Source organism: Pteronotus mesoamericanus, unplaced genomic scaffold, assembly GCF_021234165.1.
Source record: "Pteronotus mesoamericanus isolate MK-2021 breed Mesoamerican mustached bat unplaced genomic scaffold, CSHL_Meso_final scaffold_85, whole genome shotgun sequence".
NCBI lineage: Eukaryota > Metazoa > Chordata > Mammalia > Chiroptera > Mormoopidae > Pteronotus > Pteronotus mesoamericanus.
In genome coordinates, this window is record NW_026555329.1 from 79,531,030 (window position 1) to 79,552,973 (window position 21,944).

A 21,944-nucleotide genomic window follows, 5' to 3' on the forward strand; every position below is an offset into this window, starting at 1 on the left:
GATTGTACACGTGACAAAAATCTTCTCCTAGTCTGTCTCTTCTCAACATTGTTCTTGGTAGGTATTGCACCAATATTTATATTTAAATGTAATCAAATCTAATACTTTTCTTTTTTAGGGTTTGTGCTTTTCCTGCTTTTTTTTGTTTCTTTGTTTCTTTGTTTTCTTCCCCCAATACCTTAAGGATAGTCCTCAACATTTTATTCTAAAACCTGTACAGGTTCGCTTTTTCACGGTTAGGTCTTTGATCGAGAATCGATTTTTTTTGGCTTTTAATAAATCGCATCTTTACTGGACTCTACTTCCCGCAGCATAAGTGGCCCATGTAAAGTGTACGAGTCCGTGGCTTTAGTGTCTTCAGGGTTGTGCCCTGTCACCGTGACCTTGTGTTGCTCACTGAAGCGTCAAAGTACAGACCTGAGTTTCCAGGTTAGTTTGATAACCTGACAATGTCTTTTGGCTGGAGAGCTTATTTTCTTCCCACTTATGGTGAATACAGATCTATTTGGATTTTAAATCTTACTTTGTGATCTTTATTTGCCATAATTTTCCTCCTTTCCTCCTTTTCCTACCTTCTCCTGGGTTAGTCGGGTTTTCTTTATTCCCTTCGCTCCTCTGCTGGGAGCTGCTCTGCTTCTCTTCCCTTAGTGGCCATGACAAACATTTTAAGTGTGTGTGTTTGAGTTACAGTGTTTAAATGGCATCGGTATTTCTGCCGGTCCCTTGAAATCACAAGGACCCTGAGAGGCTTTGGTTGACATCATGCCCCATCCTTCTAACCTGTGATTGGTGTCGAGTATTTTAGTTCCATTGTGTTGCGTCCCCTGAACTTGTCTTTATTATTGCCTTACGGAGTCCACGCATGTTAGATTTACCCATGTTCACTAACATTTTTTTGCTGACTGTCCTCCTTCAGTCCTCCTTCCTTATTCCCATACGGTAGTCCTCAGTAGTGTTCCAGTGAATGGTACATCCTCGGTTTTTATTTACCAAAATGTCTTCATTTGGTTTTGTTTGTGTGTGGTAACCGATCAAGGTATGAAATTGGGGTTGAGTTGTCTTCCCTCACCGCTTTGTAGGTGTTGGTCCGTTGTCTTCTGACTTCTTTTTAATCATAGACGTCTATTGTCAATCAAAGAGCTTTTCCTTTGATGCCAACCATTTTCTTTTGAATTTGAGGATTTTATTTTTATGTCTTTCATCAATTTTATTTTTTATATAATTTTATTAAGATTTTATTTATTCATAGAAAGAGGGGAGGGAGGGAGAAAAAGAGGGAGAGAAACATTGATTGGTTGCCTCTCGCACACCCCCTACTAGGGACCTGGCCTGCAACCTGGGCATGTACCCTGACTGGGAATCAAACCGGCAACCTTTTGGTGCATAGGCTGATGCTTAATCCACTGAGCCACACGAGCCAGGGCTCTATCATCAATTCTTGCAGATTGTCAACTATTCTTTTAAAAATATTTATTTTCTCCTAATTTCATTATCTCTTTCTAGGTATGAAAATCTGATGAGATGTATGGTAGGTGTTTCTAGCCTACACTCTTAACGTGTCATGTTTCCAGACTTTGTTTTTCTGTCTGTCCTTCATTCTGTGTACTTTCCTCATCTTTCATGTAGTTAACTTTTTTCCCAGCGGTGTCTGACTTTTTATCTCTGTTTAGGTCTGCTGTTTAAACAGTCCACTGAGTTTTTTAAAATTTCAGTGACCATTATATTTTTAGGAATTCTTTTTTTAATAGTATCTTGATTTTTCTTAAGATTTGCTGATTTCTATTCACCATGCTTTTTTCATGCTTCTTCCACTTTCTGCCCTGTTCGTTTTATACCTCATGAGACTGATCATGGCTCTGTTCCATTTTGGATGATTACATGAATCCAGCCTCTTGGATTGTCGATCCTGCTGTTTGTTGTGTTCTCGCTGATGGTGGACTACTTCCCTGCGGGTTGCGCAGTTTCTGGCTGTGAGCGTGTGTCGAGCCAGGCTTGTGGTCTGCATTGTGGGACAGTTCCTCCAGCTTCCCAGCTCCCTCCGGCCAGAAACCTCAAGTGCAAGCATTGGCCCAACTCCAGGTCTTATGTCAATGGATCAGCCCTGTGGGCAATGTGCATTTGAATCCCAGCCTCCGTGAGGTAGTGGCTGTGGTTTGGGATTTTCAAGAAAGATACTGTCCCCTCCACTCTTATCGCCCAGGGCCCAGCCTGAGACAGATAAGCTTTTTGTCATCATGGCAGCCGTGGAGTTAGGCCACTCAGATCTCCAGTCAAGGACTTACCCTTCAGCTATAAGGAGTGACTCGACAGTTCCAGTTATTAACGCCTTCAGGAAATGCCTCAGCTTTCAGCTAAGGCCACACTTTTCTTGGGCAGCCCCACCCAGCCCAGTGAGTGGGTAGGGTCTTAGGCCTGGTCATTGTAGCCCAGCACAAGATTCCTCTCACGGGCAGTGTTTGCTCTAGGCCCGGTGTTCGGCTGGCTGAAACTCTGTCAGAGCTGCTCGTGTTGTTCCTGCGACCCAGACCCGCGTCTTCTCCTTTCCCTTCCCAGATGCTGCATCCACATCCCGGTCTGAGCCTTTGCCTGCAAACCCTGCTTCCTCCTCCTTTTACCTTTCATAGGCACCATTCCCCAGTACACCTCTTGCATGTCTTAGCCTCCACTTTCCGACGATACGTCTTTTGGTGTTGGGATGCATTTTTACTGAACTATGTATTTTCTGAAGACCAAGCCTTCAAGGGATTTTATCCAGAGGCGCATCGGTTCCAACTTCTTACCTTCAGGGGCCCGAGACCTATGTGCCCTTCTCCTCACCCCGCTCCAGGTAGGTGCAACATCTCCTTGAACACTTAATAGTGGGTGTTCAGTTTCGTCTTCATTTCTGGCCCACGAGAATTTCCCTGTGTTCCTTTCTATTTTAGCTCTTTATTTAGTATGCTTATTATAGCCCATTTGGAATTTCTAGATATTTTTATCAGGAGTGTGTTCAGGGTATACAACCCATGACATATGCATTTTTTACTTTTTGACCAAAAAAATTTTAAAGACAGGAGTATGTATGTAAATACATACAATTTAACTGTATTTTATGCCTAAATTTTGCTTTTAATATTTTTAAATACTCATTTATAAACTGTACAACACTCAAGGTTTGACAATTATGCCAAATGAGGAACTTCATTTTTATAGCTGTCAGGGAACAAAGCCATCCTGCAGTCTGTGAGTCTGCTGCCTCATTCTACGCATACACCTTTGCACGCATTTCCAGGAACGTGTTGTATACAAAGTTGGGGAGTCTGACAAGACAGAAGGCGTCCGAGCAAGGGCCTGTGGAGGAACGAGGGAGGCGTCCGTCCTACCTGCAGAGACTGGGCGCAGCTGGGTGGCACTAAGGGGCAAGGAGCGCCCCAGGGGCGAGGGGCGGGGGATGTTGTATGCAACGGAACGGGTGCAGATACCTGGAACAGCACGGGGCTCAGGGAAGGGCAGGCACTTTGGTTCACCTGGAGGGTGAGATGCAAGAGGTATTGCAGGGGACGAGGACAAGGATGGCGTCCTCTCACGAGGGTCACACACCGCATGCTAAGTGCAGGCGCCTCTGCAAGTTGAAAGGGGCAAAGATTCTCCCCTGGGGTCTCCAAGGAGCCAGCCTCGCCGACGCCTTGATTTTGGCTCCTTGAGGCTCATTTTGGACTTCTGACCTCTGGATTGCAGGATAAATCTGCGTCAGCGTGGGACAGAGCTTGCGGTAATGTGTCACAGCACCAATCGGAAACTTAACTTGCGGAGGGACTGCTGTGCTTTGGCCTAAGCAGGGCACTTCAGAGCAGTGGGTTCAGAGCCAGGGTGCTCAGGAGTTGGGAGCAGTGTTGGGCTCCCCCGCTTCTGGATGCCCAAGACTGAACTCAAGTCCTTCCCTGTCCGAACCCTCCCCTCCCATGTTGTCTTGGAGAGAGTAGCCAGGCCAGGAGCTTCTGTGTCACCTGCGTGGTGAACAACGAACTGGTCAGGGGTTCCTACATGGAGAGTATGCAGGTGTGAGAGGGAGAGAAGGCACGCGGGCCGGGCTCACAGCCATTAACTCTGGGTGGCTGGGACGTGGGTGTCAGCCCGGGCCTGACGTCATGGGGCGGGCTCCACCCCAAGACCACGGACACGACTGCAAGGCATCACCGTCCTTTCCTCGCGCTGGCCCAGCCGGGAGAAGATGCAAAGAGAAAACATCCAGCATCCGCTTTGCTTTCATGTTCTGTACTTTTCCTTTGAACTTCCCATCCTCATGTGCATCCCATCGAATTACATAAGACCAAATTACATAAGCCATGTTTATCTACTGAAGCAAAGGGATAAATGTGTTTTGATTTCCCCTCCAAATGTCAGTTTACCTCCACTGAGTCAAACTTCTCTGGAATCTTCCATTCCTGCCTCTTAGGGACTGTCGCTTCCCTGGGTCCAGGGTGACCACGTGCCCCAGGGTGGGTGCTAGGAGCTGACCACCCAGCCTTGGGGGCGCATTGAGGGGCGTCGGTCCCAGATACGCAGGTCTAAGAACGGAGCCCACCAAACCGCCTCGGTGCTGGTTAGGTTTTATTTTGACATGGAGTTTCCTCATTGGTTTTTTCAAAATATCAGTTATATCAATTAGAGGTGTAAACAGGTACAAAATATACAGTACATAGGAACAATTTTCTTAACTAGTCTATTGCCTAACAAAAGTACACGTGGGGGAGCTGAGTGAACGGCAGCCCCGGCCTCCCCTCTGCTGGGGGGACAGGCTGCCCGCTGTGGACGAGCGGCCAGCGGCGGCTTCGACAAAACAGGAACGGTTACTTGTGTGGCGGGGACAGCAGGGCGGTTCAATCAGGAGGCCCAGAACGGCGCCTGCCTCCACGTCAGGAAGCCAGGAGAGAAGGAGCAGGCGCCCCCGGGCCCAGCCTCTGGGGCCTGCTGGGGGCGCGCACACCCGGGAGGCCCGGCCTCAGCCGGAGCCTGAGGCCTGACAGTTTTGCTCCTGCACAGATGGGACGAATCTTCTAGAGAGCCCCAAGCGAAAAGCTTTCCTTGCCCAGCCGAGGTTCTGGGAGGGCAGCCGCGTCTAACCTGAGGCCTGTTCCCACTGCGGGCGCCCAGCAGCCCCCGTGCTGCCAGGCTGGGATGTGTCCCCTTTGAGTAATCTATTTCCTCGTCTCTAACAGGAAAGAAGACCCGCCCTGTGTATTTCACAAGGTCACGGTAACAATCACAGGAGATGCAACGTGAGAGCATTTTGACAATGAAAACACACTACACAAAGAGGACACAGAAGCATCTCATGCGAGTGGGAAGCGGCCGGAAGCCAGGCTTTGCTCACGGCCCCACAGGTCCCCAGATGTGACGGCACGTGCTGCCCTGGCCCTGCCTTTCAGACGACCCCCCTTTCCACGGCCCAGGGGCCACACAACGGGGCAACACCATCCAGCTCTCTTGCGCTGGGGTGGCTGGTGACCCGTAACAGGGAAACAGAAGGGCCAGCCCCTGGCTGGCCGGAGTTCCAGGCGGTGTGTAGCCCCAGGCCCAGCCCGGCCCAGCCCCTGTCAGCGCGCGGTCTCAACTCGCCCAGGACTCCGGCTAAGGCCATCCCATCCCCGGGAGACAGCGGGGCAGGGGGCCCAGGTCCCTCCCCACCGAGTCCCCTGCTTCACTGACCTCCCGCGCGCACACCATCAGACTTGGTAAGCACACAGCATAAACACGCTTCAGAAACCAGAATAATGCAATAAAGTTTAAACTGGCACTACGACTATTTTCCAGCTTCTTCAAGAATTAAAAAAAAAAAGGGGGGGTTCATAATTAAATTACTTAAAATTCTATGGTGCTCAGTTTCACAATCAGAGAGTTCTACTTTGTTCAGAGGTGGAAGCCGTATTGTTTGACAGTTTCTCTTTCTCCAGTGACCAGTTCAGCAACTTGGGGGTTTGGTCTCCCAGACTTGACTCCCGCCTGTGCGCCTGCCACGCCCCGGCGTCTGGAAACGGGACTTTCTACACTTGCCGCCGGAGGGGCGGGAGGGCTGAGGCGGCCCTGGCCATTCTGGGGGGCCTCATAGGTCCCCGCCATCGGTGGGTCCCAGGACACTCAGGCCACAAGTCCAGTCGGTCACAAGGTCTGTGGTGGCCAAGGGTCCTTTGGAGGCAGGGCTCTTGAAGGGGTCCGGGGGACCGGCCGGGAGGGGCGGCAGCGGCTGGCCGCGGACCGGGCCCTTGCCGCCCGCCGCGTGGTTGCGCTGGTGCTTGCGGAGGTGGTCCTTGCGGATGAAGCTCTTGCCGCAGACGGTGCAGGTGAAGGGCCGCACGCCCGTGTGGGTTCGGTAGTGGTCGATGAGCTTGGAGCGCTCAGTGAATCGCTTCTCACACTCCGTGCACGGGAAAGGCCGCTCGCCCGTGTGCAGCATGCGGTGCCGGATGAGGTGGGCTGGCCGCGTGAAGCAGCGCCCGCACTCCCCGCACCGCAGGGCGCTGCCGTCCCGTGCGGACCCCGCCGCCCCCGCCGCCCCATCGGGCAGCCCGCAGCTGCGCTGGTGCGCGCTCAGGCTCACCTGCAGCTGGAAGCTCTTCCCGCACGTGGCACAGGTGAAGGGCCGGCCCCCCGGGGGCGCCGCCGGGTGCTTCTTCAGGCCTGGCTTGTGGCCAAAGCCCTTGGTCCGGCCCGGGTATTTACAGGGGTCATTGAAGGGCCTCGGGGCCTGGCCTGGGTCCAGCACAGCCTCTCCATTGTCAGGAGAGGAGTAGGGCAGCCCCTCAGGCCCAGTCCTCGGGTTCAGACCCACAGGAGGCTTACACCTGAAATTCCAGCCCCACCGGACCCCCCCAAGGAGCCAGTCCCCTGGAGGGGTCTCGTCCTGGGCCACGGCGGGGCTGGGCTCCCCCAGGTCCCGCTCCGGCCGGGCGGGCTCCCGGAGCCCCAGCACGGGGTCCTGGGTGGGGAAGGAGCTGCCCTGGCTCTCCCAGGCGCCTTCCTGGACAGGGCTAGGAAAGAACCTTGTGGCTTGGCCTGGTCCGAACAGGGTCCCATGGGCCTCGAGGTCAGTAGGGTGCACTGGGGTAGCCACCACCTCCTCTTCCTGGACTTCGGTTTTGATCACAATTTTTACATCTGCTGAGAAAGACAGAAAGACCAGGTATCACTCTGTCCCCTCGCCCGCATAGACTGAAGATCCAAGAGTTCATAGGGAGATTCAGTGGCCCCTCTACCCGCAGCTCGCCGGGCCCCGGTCTCCTGGCGGCAGGGCCCAGCTCCGCAGAGTGCCCTAGGGTCAGGTGGCCGCGTCAAACCCTGCGTGAGGACACCCCTGTTCGAGAGCCTTCACTGCACATAAAGCAACCTCCGCGGCTGCTCACCGCGTTCCACGTCTGCATTGGCCGCCAAGACTAATCAAGAATTACCGGGGGGAAGGCACTCTGACCACCAGTGACAATGTACCAGGGGGGCAAAGGCACTGGGCTGGGCCTCAGGTGGATCTGAGGTGGCCCCGCCGATTCCCATAGACCAGCTGCGGGCTGCAGGATAACTTCTTAACCAGCAGCACATCTGTGAACATCCTAGTGGCAGGGCACATGGGGGTTACGCCAGATAACGTGTCCGAGGGCACCGCGCATGCTATTTGGCATGCGGCAAGCATCCAGTACGCAGGGCCAGCCAGCTAATGGTAAAAATATTAGTGAAAAAGTAAAAATGTGATTTGATGTAAATGTACTTGAATTTCACTTCCTGAAGTTTTACATCAGGGATGTAGGCTTTCAGCACATTTTTGGAATGCTAAAATATAACAGAAATTATTAAAGTAACAGATAATGGGTCTTCAAAACAGAAGTAAATAGAAAACATAAATTTGAGAGTTTTCTCCCCAGTTCCGGCCTTCAGACGCCCGCGTCTGGTACTGCCGACATCTAAGAATTGCTCTGGCCCAGTGTGGCTGTCTCCATGCCAGAGAGGAGCCACACTCTGCGTCTGGGCTGGAGGTACGTCCTCTCAGAGGATCGGCTTATGAGGACTGACTGGTTAGCATGAGAAAAGAACTCTGGGAACACGGACATGCTCACGGGAGGCTGACCAGGCCTCAGCACCTGATGGAGATAAAGCGCAGATGCCGAGCCCGAACACCCCAGACACCTAAGCACCCGCGGGCCGCCAGGTCAGGGCAGCTCACAAGTGAGGGCGAGGCCCAGGCTGCGGCAGCCTCCCTCTGCCACCCGTACCTTCCGTGGAGGCTGCCGTGTTGAGCTTCAGGGTCCCGTCTGAGCACGCGGAGGAGGGGTGGTGGGGCGGGAGATCCGCCTGCCAGGAAGTGGGTGGGATCGTGGTTGCGAAGCTGGAGTGGACGCCTGCAACGGAGAGACCAGAGCCGGCGGGTCAGAGAACAGAAGCGGCAGAAAACCCCGCAGGGCGGGCCGGGCGGGCAGGCCCCAGGCCCCAGCCCGGGCTTTCTGCACGGGCACTGCGCCCGCACCACTCCCGAACCCGGGTTTCTTTTGCTCCCCTCTGGGAGGAGGCACCAGGAGGCCCACACGTCACCAACTCATTTCATGCTGCTCCTCCGCAGTACGAGGCAACTGGTGGCCTAAACACCCAATGCCAGGGAAGAGAACACAAGTGCGGCTAACGCGGGTGAGGCAGAGAAATACCAGGACAAGAGCATCACCGAACCAGAGGGATCAACAGGTGCCCTTCGGTGCAGGCCCCGTCTCAAGGCGGGGGAACTTCGGAGCTGGCCGGGCCAGATGCTTAAGAGTCTGCCGCTCGCACCTTGCGGGCTTCCAGGAACTCCACCCACCATGGCTGCCCCGCGCTGCCTCTCCGTCCCGGTGTCTGCTCCCCGTCTGCGCCACTCACCAGAGGCGGCATCTGTAGAGACGTCTCCCGCTCCGGAATCCAGCTGGCCAAGGCCCCATGGCTCCTCCCCGATGTCTGGCTGGCTGGCTGCCCAAGCCTCGACCCCCAGAGCATGCTGCTCCTGGAGCTGGAGCTCGCCCTCCTGTTTGATCTGCATGAGGAGGTCCGGGGCAGGAACGGGGGGCGCCGAGCCTAAGACGGGGAGACTGTGTGAGCCCGCAGCAGCAGGGCCCCTCGGCCCGGGGCCGGACCTCAGCCGGCCAAGGAAATGGACCTCACAGGGGTCCCACAGCAAGAGAGACCGGCAGGAAGGGGCAGCTTGCGGGACTCCTGGGCAGGGCAGGGCAGGGCACTGAGCACAGGGCTCGAGCACGCGGGAGGCTGGGGAAGGGGCAGGCGCACCCCGACCCTTCCAGGGCTAGCCCACCGGGGCAGGGGGGCGACTGAGCTGCCCGGGGAGGCCCTGCTCTCTCTTTAAACACACGCCTATTTAAGGGCGCATAAAAGATTCTAGGTATGGGAATCAAGAGAAAACACCAAGTCAAGTCAAGTCAAGTGTTTGGGCCGGAGCCACGTGACCCAGGAAACTGTTGGGACAGGATGCAGGCCTTAGGGGCCAGGGCTTTGATGTCCAAGTGAGGCCAGAGCCAGCTGAGCTGCTGAAGGCGCCCTGAGGCTCTGTCCCAGCTGGGAGGTGGGGACTAGGAAAACGGCACCTGAGAGGCCTGCAGGGAAGCTGCCCTCTTATCCAGGGCCATGGGTGGGAAACCCACCCACGAGAAATCAGAATCCCACACCCATGCTGAAGCCATACCGCCGCACGGTGCAGGTGCCCTAACCTCGGAAACTCCCAGGAAGGCTGACCGAGGGCCACGGCAACCTACGCGGGCCCGGACTGAGAAGCTCAATGTGCAGCCCAGGAGAGCAGCCAACCGGCAGGGCAGTCCCAGCAGAGGTCCCTCCCGGGATGACAGGAAAAAGAATAAGCTGAAGGGCACAGTAACATAAGTGTGTCTAAAGCCGTCAAAGAAAGAAAGAAAGAAAGGCGGGCACAGGATCTCTAAGGCAGGAACAGGGAATTATTTTTAAAACAAATATGTGAAAAAGAACTAAATATACTTGACATTCTAGAAATGACCAAATAAATGAAAAAATGGATGGTTTAACAATAGACTGAACATAGCTAGAGAGAAAACCGGTGACTTGGAAGATGAACCTCGGAAGATAATCCATAGCACAGCACTGAGAGAGAGAGAGAGAGAGAAAGAGAGAGAGAAGGAAAGAAGGAAAGAAGGAAGGAAGGAAGGAAGGAAAGAAAGAAAGAAAGAAAGAAAGAAAGAAAGAAAGAAAGAAAGAAAGAAAGAAAGAAAGAAAGAAAGAAAGAAAGAAAGAAAGAAAGAAAAGAAAGAAAAATGAAAGGGAAGAAAGAGGGAAGACAGACATGGAGGGCAGAATGGGAAGTTCCTCCACAGGCTAGTAGACATCCAAGAAGGAGAGAATAGAGAAATGAGTAGAGAGGGATACATAAAGAAATTAATGGTTGAGAATGTCCCTGAAGTAAAGGCATTGAGACCACAGTTTGAAGGAACACACCAATTCCTAAGTAGGAAACAAAAGCTGTAAACCTCGACAATGTTCTATGAAATGGAATAGCAGGAAAGACAAAATCTTAAAAGGTACCAAAGAGAAAAGAATGGTATTTGGACTGAAAGCACATTTCCATCAGCAAACAGAGCATCAGAAGATAATCTTCAAAACACCCAGAGGAAAAATTTCAGTATGATTTTGCTTGCACAAACTTGAGGACAGTATGTAAAAATACATGAGATAATCTCCTTTATAATTAGATGTGCCAAGGTTCTTAATGAAGGAATTACAAGTCAAATGCAGTAATATATTTTCAAAAAAGAAAAAGACAATACATTATGAACAAATGAGTTTATCCTGAGAATGCAAAGACAAGTGAACCTTAGAAAACATAGCACTATAACTCACAAAGTTAGCAGAGTAACGGAGAAAACAATAAAATCATCTCGACAGATGGGGAAGTGGCGTTCAACCCTTCCATTTCTGGATTCCAGCTAGCTCTGCAGAGATCCCTCCCTGGATGGAGCGGCTACAGATGCTAGGTAAAGTGCAAAGAATACAGTAAAAATTTAAGCACGGGTGACGGGAGACTAAAAGTTAGGAAAATAGACAGAGGTCAGAACCTCTAAGAAAGCCTAAATCGCCCAAATCCTCATCTCCGAATCCCCTCGTTGCCTGGGCTGCATGGGCGACCAGAATCTGGGGGAGAGGAACGTGAAAAGCCTGGGGCCGAAGCAGGACAGGCTGGAGACCCCCCTACCCCCGCATCTAACCTGGGACACTAGGGGGCAACATGCCCAGTGCACTAAACTGAAAACAAAGCAAAAACCTGCCCTGCAGGAGCCTGGCTGTTCTGACCATGGCTACGCGCTGTTTCCCAGGGACATGTCTAAAACAGAAGGATGCAAAAGCAGTGCAAAATGGTAAGAGATGTACTAAGCCAGAATAAGCAGTTTTAAAAAAAGATGTAGTTATACCATAGCAGATGAAATAGGCTTTTTATTTTAAATTAAAAACAATTTTTTAAAAATTTTATTTATTTATTTTTAGAGAGTGGAAGGGAGGGAGAGAAAGAAACGTCAATGTGTGGTTGATTCTCACACACCCCGTACTGGGGACCTGGCTCACAACCCAGGCACATGCCCTGACTGGGAATTGAACTGGTGACCCTTTGGTTCACAGGCTGGCACTCGATCCACTGAACCACACCAGCCAGGGTGAAAGAGACTTTAAAAAGAAACATATTCATAGAAAGAGGGGGAAAAACAGGATTACTGCACAATGGCAAACTGGCCAGGAAGATAAAATAATTCTAAATTTTTAATCTAATAGCATAGCTTCAAAATAATAAAGCAAAACTGACAAAACTCCAGGAGAAATAAACAAATCCACCTTCTTTGTGGGGCATTTCAACATACCTCCTTCTGTAGTTGATAAATCTTGCTGCCTAAAGGTTACAGTAAATTTGAACAACACTATTAACAAACCCAACTGAATGGAAATAAGTAGAATTTAAAGAGAAGGGAAACACAAGCTTTTAAAGCCATGAAGAACATTAAATAAAACCAAAAAGATTATTTTCTACATACCTATTTCCTAACTATAATGCTATTAAGTTAAAAATAACAGATATCCCCAAAGTCCCTGTACATGCTAAAATTAAAAATACATATGTATATGAGTGTACATGTATATACATACATATGCGTGTGTGTGTATTTATTTGCTTTCGAAATAATCCAAAGCTTGCTCTATGGACAAATTATAATGAAAATGAGAAGATATTTGAAACCCAATGCTAATGAAAATACTGTTTATCAAAATGTGTGGGCTGCACCCTGGCAGGTGTGGTTCAGTGGATTGAGGGCCGGCCTTTGAACTGGAAGGCTGCAGGTTCAAATCCCAGTCAGGGCACATGCCTGTGTTGTGGCCCAGGTCCCCAGTAGAGGGCGTGTGAGAGGCAGCTGATCACACATGCTTCTCTCCCTTTTTCTCCCTCCCTTCCATTCTCTCTAAAAATAAACAAAATCTTTTAAAAAAGAAAGTGTGGGCTGCATCTACAATAGTACTTAGAGAAAATTTTATAGCCTCATGTGTTTATATTAAAAAAGAGAAGATAGGTAAAAAATTAGTGGGTCAAGCAAATAAAACAAGGTGTTAGAAAAGAAAAACAGCAACAACAAAACCCCCCAGGGGTGTCCAATCTTTTGGTGTCTTTGGGCCACACATTACACTAACACTAATGAAAACATACACAAACACTAATGAAAACAAACAAACAAAAAACCCTCATGTTTTAAGTAAATTTACGATTTTGTGTTGGACCACATTCATAGCCATCCTGGAATGCATGTGGCCTGCAGGATGGACACCCCTGCTTTAAAAAGTGGAAGGAAATGACATTAAAGTATAAATTAATAAAAGAGAAAACAAAGATAGAAACAAGAGCCAAATGCTAGTTCTTTGAAGAGAATATTAAACTGCTATATTGCTAGCAAGATTATTAAGAGAAAAAGAGAAAGCACCAATAACTGAGATGAAGAATTAATAGAGACATAATTATAGATGCAGGAGAGATTAAAAAGATAAAAAGAAGATTATGAATGTTAATTTCCAGGTAGTATAGAAACTCTGAGGACCTGGAAAAATTCCTTAGAAAAACTAATTTGCCAAAACTGACTAAAGAGGGAATGGAACACCAAAATAGTCCTATAACGATTAAAGAATTTAAATTCATAGACAGAAATCTGCCCCAAAGGAAACCCTGGGCCCAGATGGTCTCCCTGGTGCTTTCTACTAAATATTCAAGGAATGGAGAGTTTCACTATTCTGCCAATTCTCTGAACAGACAAAAGCCGAGGAAACACATCCTAGCTTCTGTCTGTACTGCCCAAAGCAGACAAAGGCAGTCTGAGAAGGCAGAGTCACAGGCCTGTCTCAGGGACAAAGATGCAAAGGTCCTACACAAAATAATGAGAACTGAAGGCAGCAGTGTATTTACAGGGTCAGGGTGAAGGTTTATTCCATGACTGCGAGGTTGGTCCACCATTAGAACATAACATAAATGACATACTAGCAGGTTAAAGGAGAAAGATCACGTAATCTCAATAGACACCCAAAAGAGCATCCTAAAGAAGATTCGACAGCTATTCCTGTTAGAAATATCTAGTCAACTAGAAATACTGGAAATGTCCCTAACCTGGTAAAGGGCACTGATGAACCCTGTCACATATATTACACTCGATGTGACAAACTGAGACGCATTCTCCTTAAAATCACGAACCAATAGATACATGTTATTATCACTTTGATTTAAGGATTTTCTGGGTGTTTTCAGCCAGCACAAGAAAACAAGACAGAAAAATAAACCATAAAGATTTGAAAAGCAACAAGAAATTCTTAGGACTCCTAGATAGTATGATTATAGTTTCAGAAAATTTGAGACTCGTCAGACAATTGTTAGAAAAGTTATGGGCATTAATGAGAATTTTAGAAAGTTCTGAGACAGATCTATAAATGAAAGAAAATTGCGTTTTTGTACACTCCTACTCATTTCTCTTGGTCGTCAATCTTTTTTTCTTTTTCATGGAATGTACTGGGGTGACACTGGTTAATGAAATTACTCAAGTCTCAGGTGCGCAAGTCTCTAACGCATCATCTGTACATTGTACCGCGTGTTCACCACCCCAAGTCAAGTCTCCTCCCGTCACCGTTTATCCCCCCTCACCCTCTCCTGCCTCCCCTCCGGCATGGATCATAACAGAGACGTAAAATGAGAGAGGAAGGCTGGCAGGGTAAACCGTGTCTCTCTCACTGATGACTGAGGGTGCAGCTTTTCTCTGTGGGCCAGAGGGGTTCTTACACTGACCCTCGGGTCAGGAAGTCGCCCGCGGGACAGCGGTCAGGGGATCTGTCCCTGGCACAGCAGCAGAGACCGCCTGTCCCCTGGGGGTGGCCAGCTGCCCAAGGGAAGAAGGATGGGCAAGAGTGGACTTGTCCAACCCTTGCACCCAAATTCCCTGACGAGGCGCGTCCGTGGCAGGTCCCCTGGTTGGGGGCACAGTGGGACGCTACATCACTGAGCCCGGCCGCGAGAATGTGCATGGAGGGTGGGCGGGGGGCGGGGGGGGCGGTGTGGCCCTGTTGCCAGCCCTGAGCCCACATCAGCAACAAACAGAAAATGCAGGGGACAACTGTGACTCAAAAATACAAGGAAAACCTAGGACTACCTGTAACAAAGAAAAATACAAGACCTTTTTTGGAGAAAATTGTAAGATGTCGTCCAGGTGTTACAGGTGAGTTAAATGGAGGGATTTATAATCAGAGATAACAAGCCTCCTTAGAGGAAAGGGGCCAGTTCTACCCGAGATGGTTAACAGAATGAATGCAGTTCCAGCCACAGTCGCACCTGGCTTTCCACGGGACCCGATAAGGCGATTTCAGAGACTCCCTGAGAGCGCGCGGGGAAAGGCCGGAGGCTCTCCTCGTGAGAAAGACCCCGGTGCCAGCGCCCGGATCCATTCCGGGTGGGGTCAGAACTTGAACAGGGAAGGCGAAACCCTCAGCAGAAAATACGAGATGGCGCATTTCTTCATTTTTATGACATAAGAAGGAGAAACCACAAAGTAAAACTAGTAAATCCGAGTCTATTGAAATGAAAAGCGTCTGTTCTTGAAAATAAACCGTAAATGCAGAAATCAGCAATACACATACCTGACAGAAAGGTTAATATTCAAAACATGTAAAGAGCTCTTACAAATCAGTAAGTGAAGAGAAGACAACCGAAAAGAAAATCGGACAAAAGACAAACAGGCGTTTCCCAGAAGAGGGAGGAGCAGTGGTCCATAAACAGGACACAACGTTCACTCTCCTGACCCAGGAAAAATGCACGCTTCCAACTACAAGTTTTAACCAGTCTCACTCCCACCAGATGGGCCGAAGTTGACAGGTAAGGACTTGCCAGGGCTGGTGGGGATGAGGAGCGGTGGGGGCCGCTGGGCCCCCGCCTCAGGGGCCACCCGGACGTTACCTGGCCAAGTCGGACGTGCGGGTGGCCTGCGACCCGGCACTTCCGCTCCCGGGGCTATACCTGGAGGAACTTCTACCCGTGCGTGAGGATGTTCGCAACGGCATTGTTCTTAAAAGCAAAAAAGTTAGAGACAACACAAACACCCATCAACAGTAGGAGGTATAATGCATTGGGTTACATCCATAAAATAGAAAACTTCAACATGGCGGAGGTCGTGACGATGCGTGAACTACAGCTGCACTAACTACATCAACATGGGCGACTCGCAAAGACGTGACGTCAGGTGGAAAAAGCAAGTTAGAGAGGAATGCATATGGTATGATCTCATTCGTGTATAGTTAAAAAAACTAAACATTATTCAGAAATACATACATAGGAAATAAAAACGTGAAGTAAAGCACGAGACCGATCTTGTCTGTGTCTGAATTTTCTGTGGACCTGTAAGAGGCAGGGGAGGGCACAGGACCGGGGAGGGGCAATGGCGCTTTGGAAGGGTCTGTCTCTTATGTTGGGGGGTTGTGAATATGGTTTTTTACTGTCTTTCTCTAAACTCGACCTGAATTTTGTTCTGTATGTAATTTTATGTTATATAAAAATGCACCGGAAATATATTTTTAAAAAACAGTTGACCTAATATAACACATCTTTACAAAAGCTTGCACTAGCATTGGTAGGAAGCTTGTTTAACCTAAGAGAACCTTCCCAGTCTACGGGAAAATCATCCTTGCTGCCGAGGCTCTCTACCTCTCACGACAAGGACGGCAGCTCTCGCGCCCTGTATTGGGCAAGGTTTCGCCTGGACGGCTGTGCCAGAGAAAGGAGGTGACAGACATTTACAAAGTCCCATCTGTGGAGGGTACCCATGTCCACAGAAAAATCCAAGGGAAGAGAAACAGACAAGTCATGAGGCCTAAGAAGAGAGTTGAGCAAAACTTCTCTTTTATTAAACAAAGTGAACCGCACAGCCGCTCACCTGTAATAACTATTTAAAACACGTTAATTGATTTAAAAATCCCTTCAGAATACAAATAACAAGACTCAGAAGAAAACCATACAAACTTGTTGGAGCGCACACACAAGCCTTTGGGGGGTAAGTCTTCCCATGGAGACAGGGGCGCAGCATTGGAATGAGGGTGATTCTCCAGAGACAAGATAAAGTGCAATTCCTTCCAAAGCTCCAACAGCATTTTTGGAGACAAAAAGGCTCCAAAATTCATACAGAACAGAGGTCCGAGAATAAAGAGCGAGCAGGGGAGGCGGGGTCTGCCCAAATCAAGGCCCCTGGGAAGCCCCGACAGTCCACGCAGGCGCAAGGATAGACAGAGACCGGAGGCAGAAGGCGCCCAGAGACTGCGGGTGCCTGTGGGGAGCCCTGGCTCATCACGGAACGGGCGTCACACATCACCGCCGAAAAGACAGAGCAAGCGACAGACTTTGTTGGAAAATCAGACGTCCTTGTGAAGAAAAACAATTTAAATTCTCCCTGGCAATCTACACAAAAATTAACTCTAGATGGATTAAAGACTTAAATGTGAAAAGTGAAACTTTTGAAACTTTCTAAGAAAATACCAGAGGATGGCCTTCTGAGCTGGGGAGGGGTGGGGGAGGCTATCTTAAGACAGAGAAGCACAGATCATAGAGGAAAAGACTGACGTGCGCACTCGACCCCAGATTAAAGCCCCGACGCGAGCACTACGAAGTGAGAGACCCGCCACGGATTGGCAGGGCGTCTCAGCCACAGGAAGGGTCCGTGTCTAGAACCTACAGAAAGAAGTCGTGAATCAGTAAGAAAAAGAAAACAACAGCCGGAAACAGGCAAAGACCAAATAAACCTATGGAAAGGACACTCAGCTTCAAACGCGAGCTAAAACAAGGTGTGATTCCACCTGCATCAGCCCGGCAAAAAGCTCCTTCCAGAAAGCAGGCCAAGATGTATAGAAACATGTGCTTTCTCAGTGTTGGGCAGCAGCGCCAGCTCGGGTGCCCAAGGGAGGGCACCGTGGCCTGGCGGGGTTGCGGGCCGGCACACCCTGCAAGGCAGGCTGCGCCCCGGGCTTGCTCCCCACGGAGACATCAGCGCGTGGACACAGAGGCGTGTTCGAGTGTTCACGGCAGCACCGCGTGTCAGAGAGGAAAACCAGCAAGTGCTCAGGGGGGGGAGGGATGATTCGCTGTAATGTGGTTGTTTTTGGAACATGAAGCATCTGTGAAAATGAAGGAGCTTCATCTATATGCATCGAGAGAGACAAATCTGAAATACAGAATACTGAGTGGTATAGACGACATTTATGTAAATTTCAAAACACAGAAAGCCACACTCCAGATTACTTATGGCCTCACATGTACTCGGCAGAAGTTTTAAAATGTGGGTGGAAAGAATAACCACCAACTTGAGGACAAGGGGGACAAATGAGACTGAGACCTAAAAAGGAATTTAAATTGTATCAGAAATGGTTTTCACGCACACACGTATTTTAAATTATGAAAAGCAGCACAGTTAACAAACATTTCCTGAATTCCTACTCTGTGCAAGGCAGTAGATGCTCAGAATGATATGAATAAAACAGATAAAAGGTCCTGTCTTCTTGAAATTTTCCTTCTGATGGGGGGGGCACAACCAGATACATAAATCTGTAAGTAAATATGAAATATATGCAATAACCTATAAATATAAAAGGTAATGATAGATGATACCTGTCATGAAACCGAGCAGGAAAGGACACTGGAACTCCCGTGCGGGAGGCGGGGCTGCACTTTTAGGCAGGTGATGAGGGAGGGTCACATTCAAGCCAAGTGGGCGGCTGGGTCAGAAAGAGCGACAGGACACAGCAGAGGAAAGTGGCGAGTGAGGCGGGGGGGGGGGGGGACACCAGGGGGGCGCGAAGTGCATCTAGGAAGTGAATGGTCAACAGGGCAAATGTCACCAAGGCAGGTAGGGGACAGGCTGTTAGCCCCGTGGAGGCCCCTGGTGGCCTTGAAAGGAGTTGGTGACTCCTGAACAGTGGAGAGAGGATGGAGGTGACAGGGAGTGTGTGTGGGGGGGGGGGGGGGGGGCACGCTGGGCCCCGGCCCGAGAAGCTGGCCCTGCTGGGAATGAGCTCCCTGGGGAGGAGGGTCTCTGAACGGAGAGTCGACAGCGTGTCACAGGAGCGAGCAGAGACCTGGGCACAGATGCAGGCCGACAGGCAGGCGGCGCTGGTGAGGACCGTGACCATGTTTTGTTCTGTTTCATTTTTCAATTAATGTCTTTTCAATATAGAAATTATTCTAAACAGACAGGAGGTGACGGCCTGTGGGCCACTGCTGGCCACCCTCTGGCTACTGAGTGCATGGACGGAGGAGACATGGCCGAGCCCCCCGAATCCCAGGGCAGAAATGGCGAGAGCGCGGGGGGCTTGCTCCAGCCACGCTCGGCTGCTGCGGAGCTGATGCGTAGGGCCGACGGGTTTAGCTGGGATTGTGGTGTACCAGGTGACTACAGAGGACCAAAATGCTCTGACCGCCAACAACGTGGCCGGTTCTGTACCCCGTCTGCCCTTCGAAAAGTGAAAATCTAATCGCGATGAAACAGCAAACACAGGAGACACATTTCATTCACCACGAATGACACAGTGAGACTCTTTCATAACACAGGTGTTCAGATGCGAGGGAAACCGAGGCATGGGGGACAGACAAGGGGGAGGTGGGTCTCTCTGATCAAGGGACAGACTGTCATTGACCCCACAACCGCGCCAGGGCCTCACTTCAGTCCTGCGGCTTGTCCCCCGCACCCGCCTGTCCTCGCCCTAACTTTCAAAGGTGCCCACTGGTTCCAGGAAAATCTGAGACGGTGATATCCGGTACCCAGACTCAACTTAAATCAATCTGTGGTTCTATGTCACGCAAAATGTGTGGTTAACGTGTGGCTAATGGGGTGAAGGCCTGTGATGACTACTGCACTTCAGTGAGATGCAGCTCTTGGAGGGAGTTACGTGTGAATTACATGTCGTCTTTAATCGACTCCTACTTTCCCTATCAAGGTCCTTCCTCCACGTCCCTGGACTCAGAACCACGGGCTCTGTCTCTCCCAAAAGACTGGGTTTGCTGCCTGATTCCACACTGGGATGCATTCCCCAGGGTGAGCTGAAGAGGGGATGGGTCATAACTACTGAACAAAACTCAGAAGGCCACGCCCTCTCTGGCCTTTGCTTCTCTGTTTCCCTCAGACTGCCTGGCGTGTCCCTGACCCCGCCCGGCCCTCACCTGGACTCGGGTCCACAGGAGCGTCCGGAACCTTGGGGGCCGTGCGGCGCCAGCCACACGGCTCCTTCCCTTGCTCGCCCTGGGAGAGGACCTCAGGCTTGGAGATGGCGTAGTCTGAGGGAAGACACAAGGGTTAGCTTTTGCCGCGTGGTTCCATTCAGAGCTGGGGGCAGGCAATCTGGGAAAGCGAGACTGGCCAAGAAACTACATTTCCTCACTGATATAGAGCCGTGGTCTCTACCACAGGCAGTTCTGTCCCCAGGGAGACATGTTTGGTTGTCCTGGCTGAGGGCTGGACAAGAGGTGCGCCTGGTGGGTGGGGGCCCCACCCCACGGCATCATCTGGCCCAGAGGGGCACGGTGCCGAGGCGAGGAAGCTCTGGTAGGGTCTCCACACCGAGAAGCGGCGTGCCTCCGCAAACTGACATCAACGTCACACCGGCACCCGCTCTCTCCTCACAAAGGACGCCCTGCTGCCTCCAGAGCTGGGGTCACACAGAAGCCCCCCGAGGGAGATAGGCCCGGGAGGAAACAGCCCAGCCCCTCTGAGGGTGTCCCATGGGGAGAGCGGCGGCAGCCCACGTTCTCCGCTGACCCGGGGGGCATTCCAGTCCAGGCCACAAGCTCGGCAAGAGGAGGCCAAGAAGGAAAAGTCCTTCTCAAACGTGGGTGGGTTACATCCTGGATCTGGGCGGCAGGCGCCTTCTCCACTCCACGCCTCAGCAGAACGGAAACAGTCACGCTCCGCCCCTGGGCAAGGGGAGGGGCCACCCCACCTGGGCCTGGCATCCCATGAACTTGACCGGGTGGAAGGGAGCCTTCGACTTGGCCACCCAGCGCTTTAGCAAGAGGAGACAGCCTTTTGCATGGTCCGAGCTTCTAGTGCTTTATATGCCCGTGTGAGAAAACCCGCCAGCAAGGAAACAGAGGCCTGAGGCCTCCCCAAACCACACTGGACAGAGCAATGAGTACTAGGCCTCACCCAGGGAGACCAGCGTCTCGTAGTTGCCCCTCATCACGTGCTTGTACAGCTCCTTCTGCCACTCGTCCAGCTTGCCCCACTCCTGCTCCAAGAAAGAGACAGCGACATCATCAAAGGTCACAGGCACCCGGAGCCACAGGCGTCACGCACGCTCACCTCCACTTACGGGCACAGCCCCTCAGGCCGTCCCACCCCCGGGGACCACCACATACCTTGGGGGCCTCCCCCTTGCTGCCCGGGGGCAGGCGCAGGACCCAGAAGTTCCGGTTCCGCAGCAGGTTCTCCATGTTCTCCAGGCGCCTCTGCAGCAGCCCGTACTCCTGCAGCAGGGTCCCCAGCACGGCCCACTTGCCCTCCAGCTGGTTCCCGAACTCCAAGGTCGTCTTCTCGCAGTCGGCCAGCTTCTTCTCGGCCATCCCCGTCCGGCCTTCTAGGGAGAGCAAGCGGGCGGCCTGCGACTCAATCTTCCTCTCCATCGCTTGGATTGTAGCTGCCATTGTCCAGGGAGAAATCTTCCAGAGACAAAGAGAGAAGACGAGCGCCGATCATTCGCCCAGTTGTGTTCCAGGAGCCCAGCTGCCCTCGGTGTGGATGAGCTGGGCTGGGGACAGGAGCCCGTATGTGAAAGTGGGGACGCCCTGGGCCACACGCCAGGTCTCAGCCTAGCGATCGCCCCTCCTCTGGGGGTCTTACCCATCACCTAAGCCAGTGGCCGCTGTCCCCTCAGGCCTCTGCAGCACCACTTGCAGACCCCAGGGGGCGTTCCCCACCCTAGTTATCTCTGTCCACCTATGCCACCTCTGAGGGCGGCGCGGCCCCCTGCACAGCCCATCCCCGGCCCGCGCGGCAGGCGCCCCGTGCAGTGCTGCTAAACAAACGGTGACTGAGCTCTGCTGGGCATTTTAGTGGAAAAATGGAAAACTGCAGATTTCCTAGAGCCCAGCCAGCATTTCCCATCATATTCACACAGGAACTGTCTACTGATGATGACCTAGCGAAAAATAAACAAACAAAAAATCAAAACAAAGCAAAAAAAAAAAAACCCAGCTGGTTCACTGAAACAGCACAAACAAGAACATTGCTCAACTCCTTTTTTAAAAAGCAGCTCGTGGCTCTTTTTAATAAAGATAAAACTCTAATAGTTCATTCCTCAGCACACAGGACAATCCGACTTTGTCCCCTCCCCAGCTCACCTCCAAACTAAAAATCACCATTATTGCAAATCTCCACCTG

General features: G+C 51.1%; 1 protein-coding gene across 3 annotated transcripts in view; it reads right to left on the minus strand.

Annotated features, from left to right (window-relative positions):
- Positions 1 to 4,578: 4,578 nt before the first annotated feature.
- Positions 4,579 to 21,944, minus strand: part of ZNF746 (zinc finger protein 746) — a 49,526-nt gene continuing 32,160 nt past the window's right edge. For 2 of the 3 annotated variants that reach the window (XM_054563851.1, XM_054563849.1), the window contains exons 2-7: positions 20,924 to 21,223; positions 20,712 to 20,793; positions 19,730 to 19,843; positions 8,872 to 9,063; positions 8,238 to 8,363; positions 4,579 to 7,137 (exon numbers count right to left, since the gene is read on the minus strand). In XM_054563851.1, coding sequence (XP_054419826.1) covers positions 6,083 to 7,137; positions 8,238 to 8,363; positions 8,872 to 9,063; positions 19,730 to 19,843; positions 20,712 to 20,793; positions 20,924 to 21,208 — 1,854 coding nt within the window. In that variant the 5' untranslated portion in view covers positions 21,209 to 21,223 and the 3' untranslated portion in view covers positions 4,579 to 6,082. The remainder of the gene's footprint in view (positions 7,138 to 8,237; positions 8,364 to 8,871; positions 9,064 to 19,729; positions 19,844 to 20,711; positions 20,794 to 20,923; positions 21,224 to 21,944) is intronic. The other variant, XM_054563850.1, reaches the window with a different exon arrangement.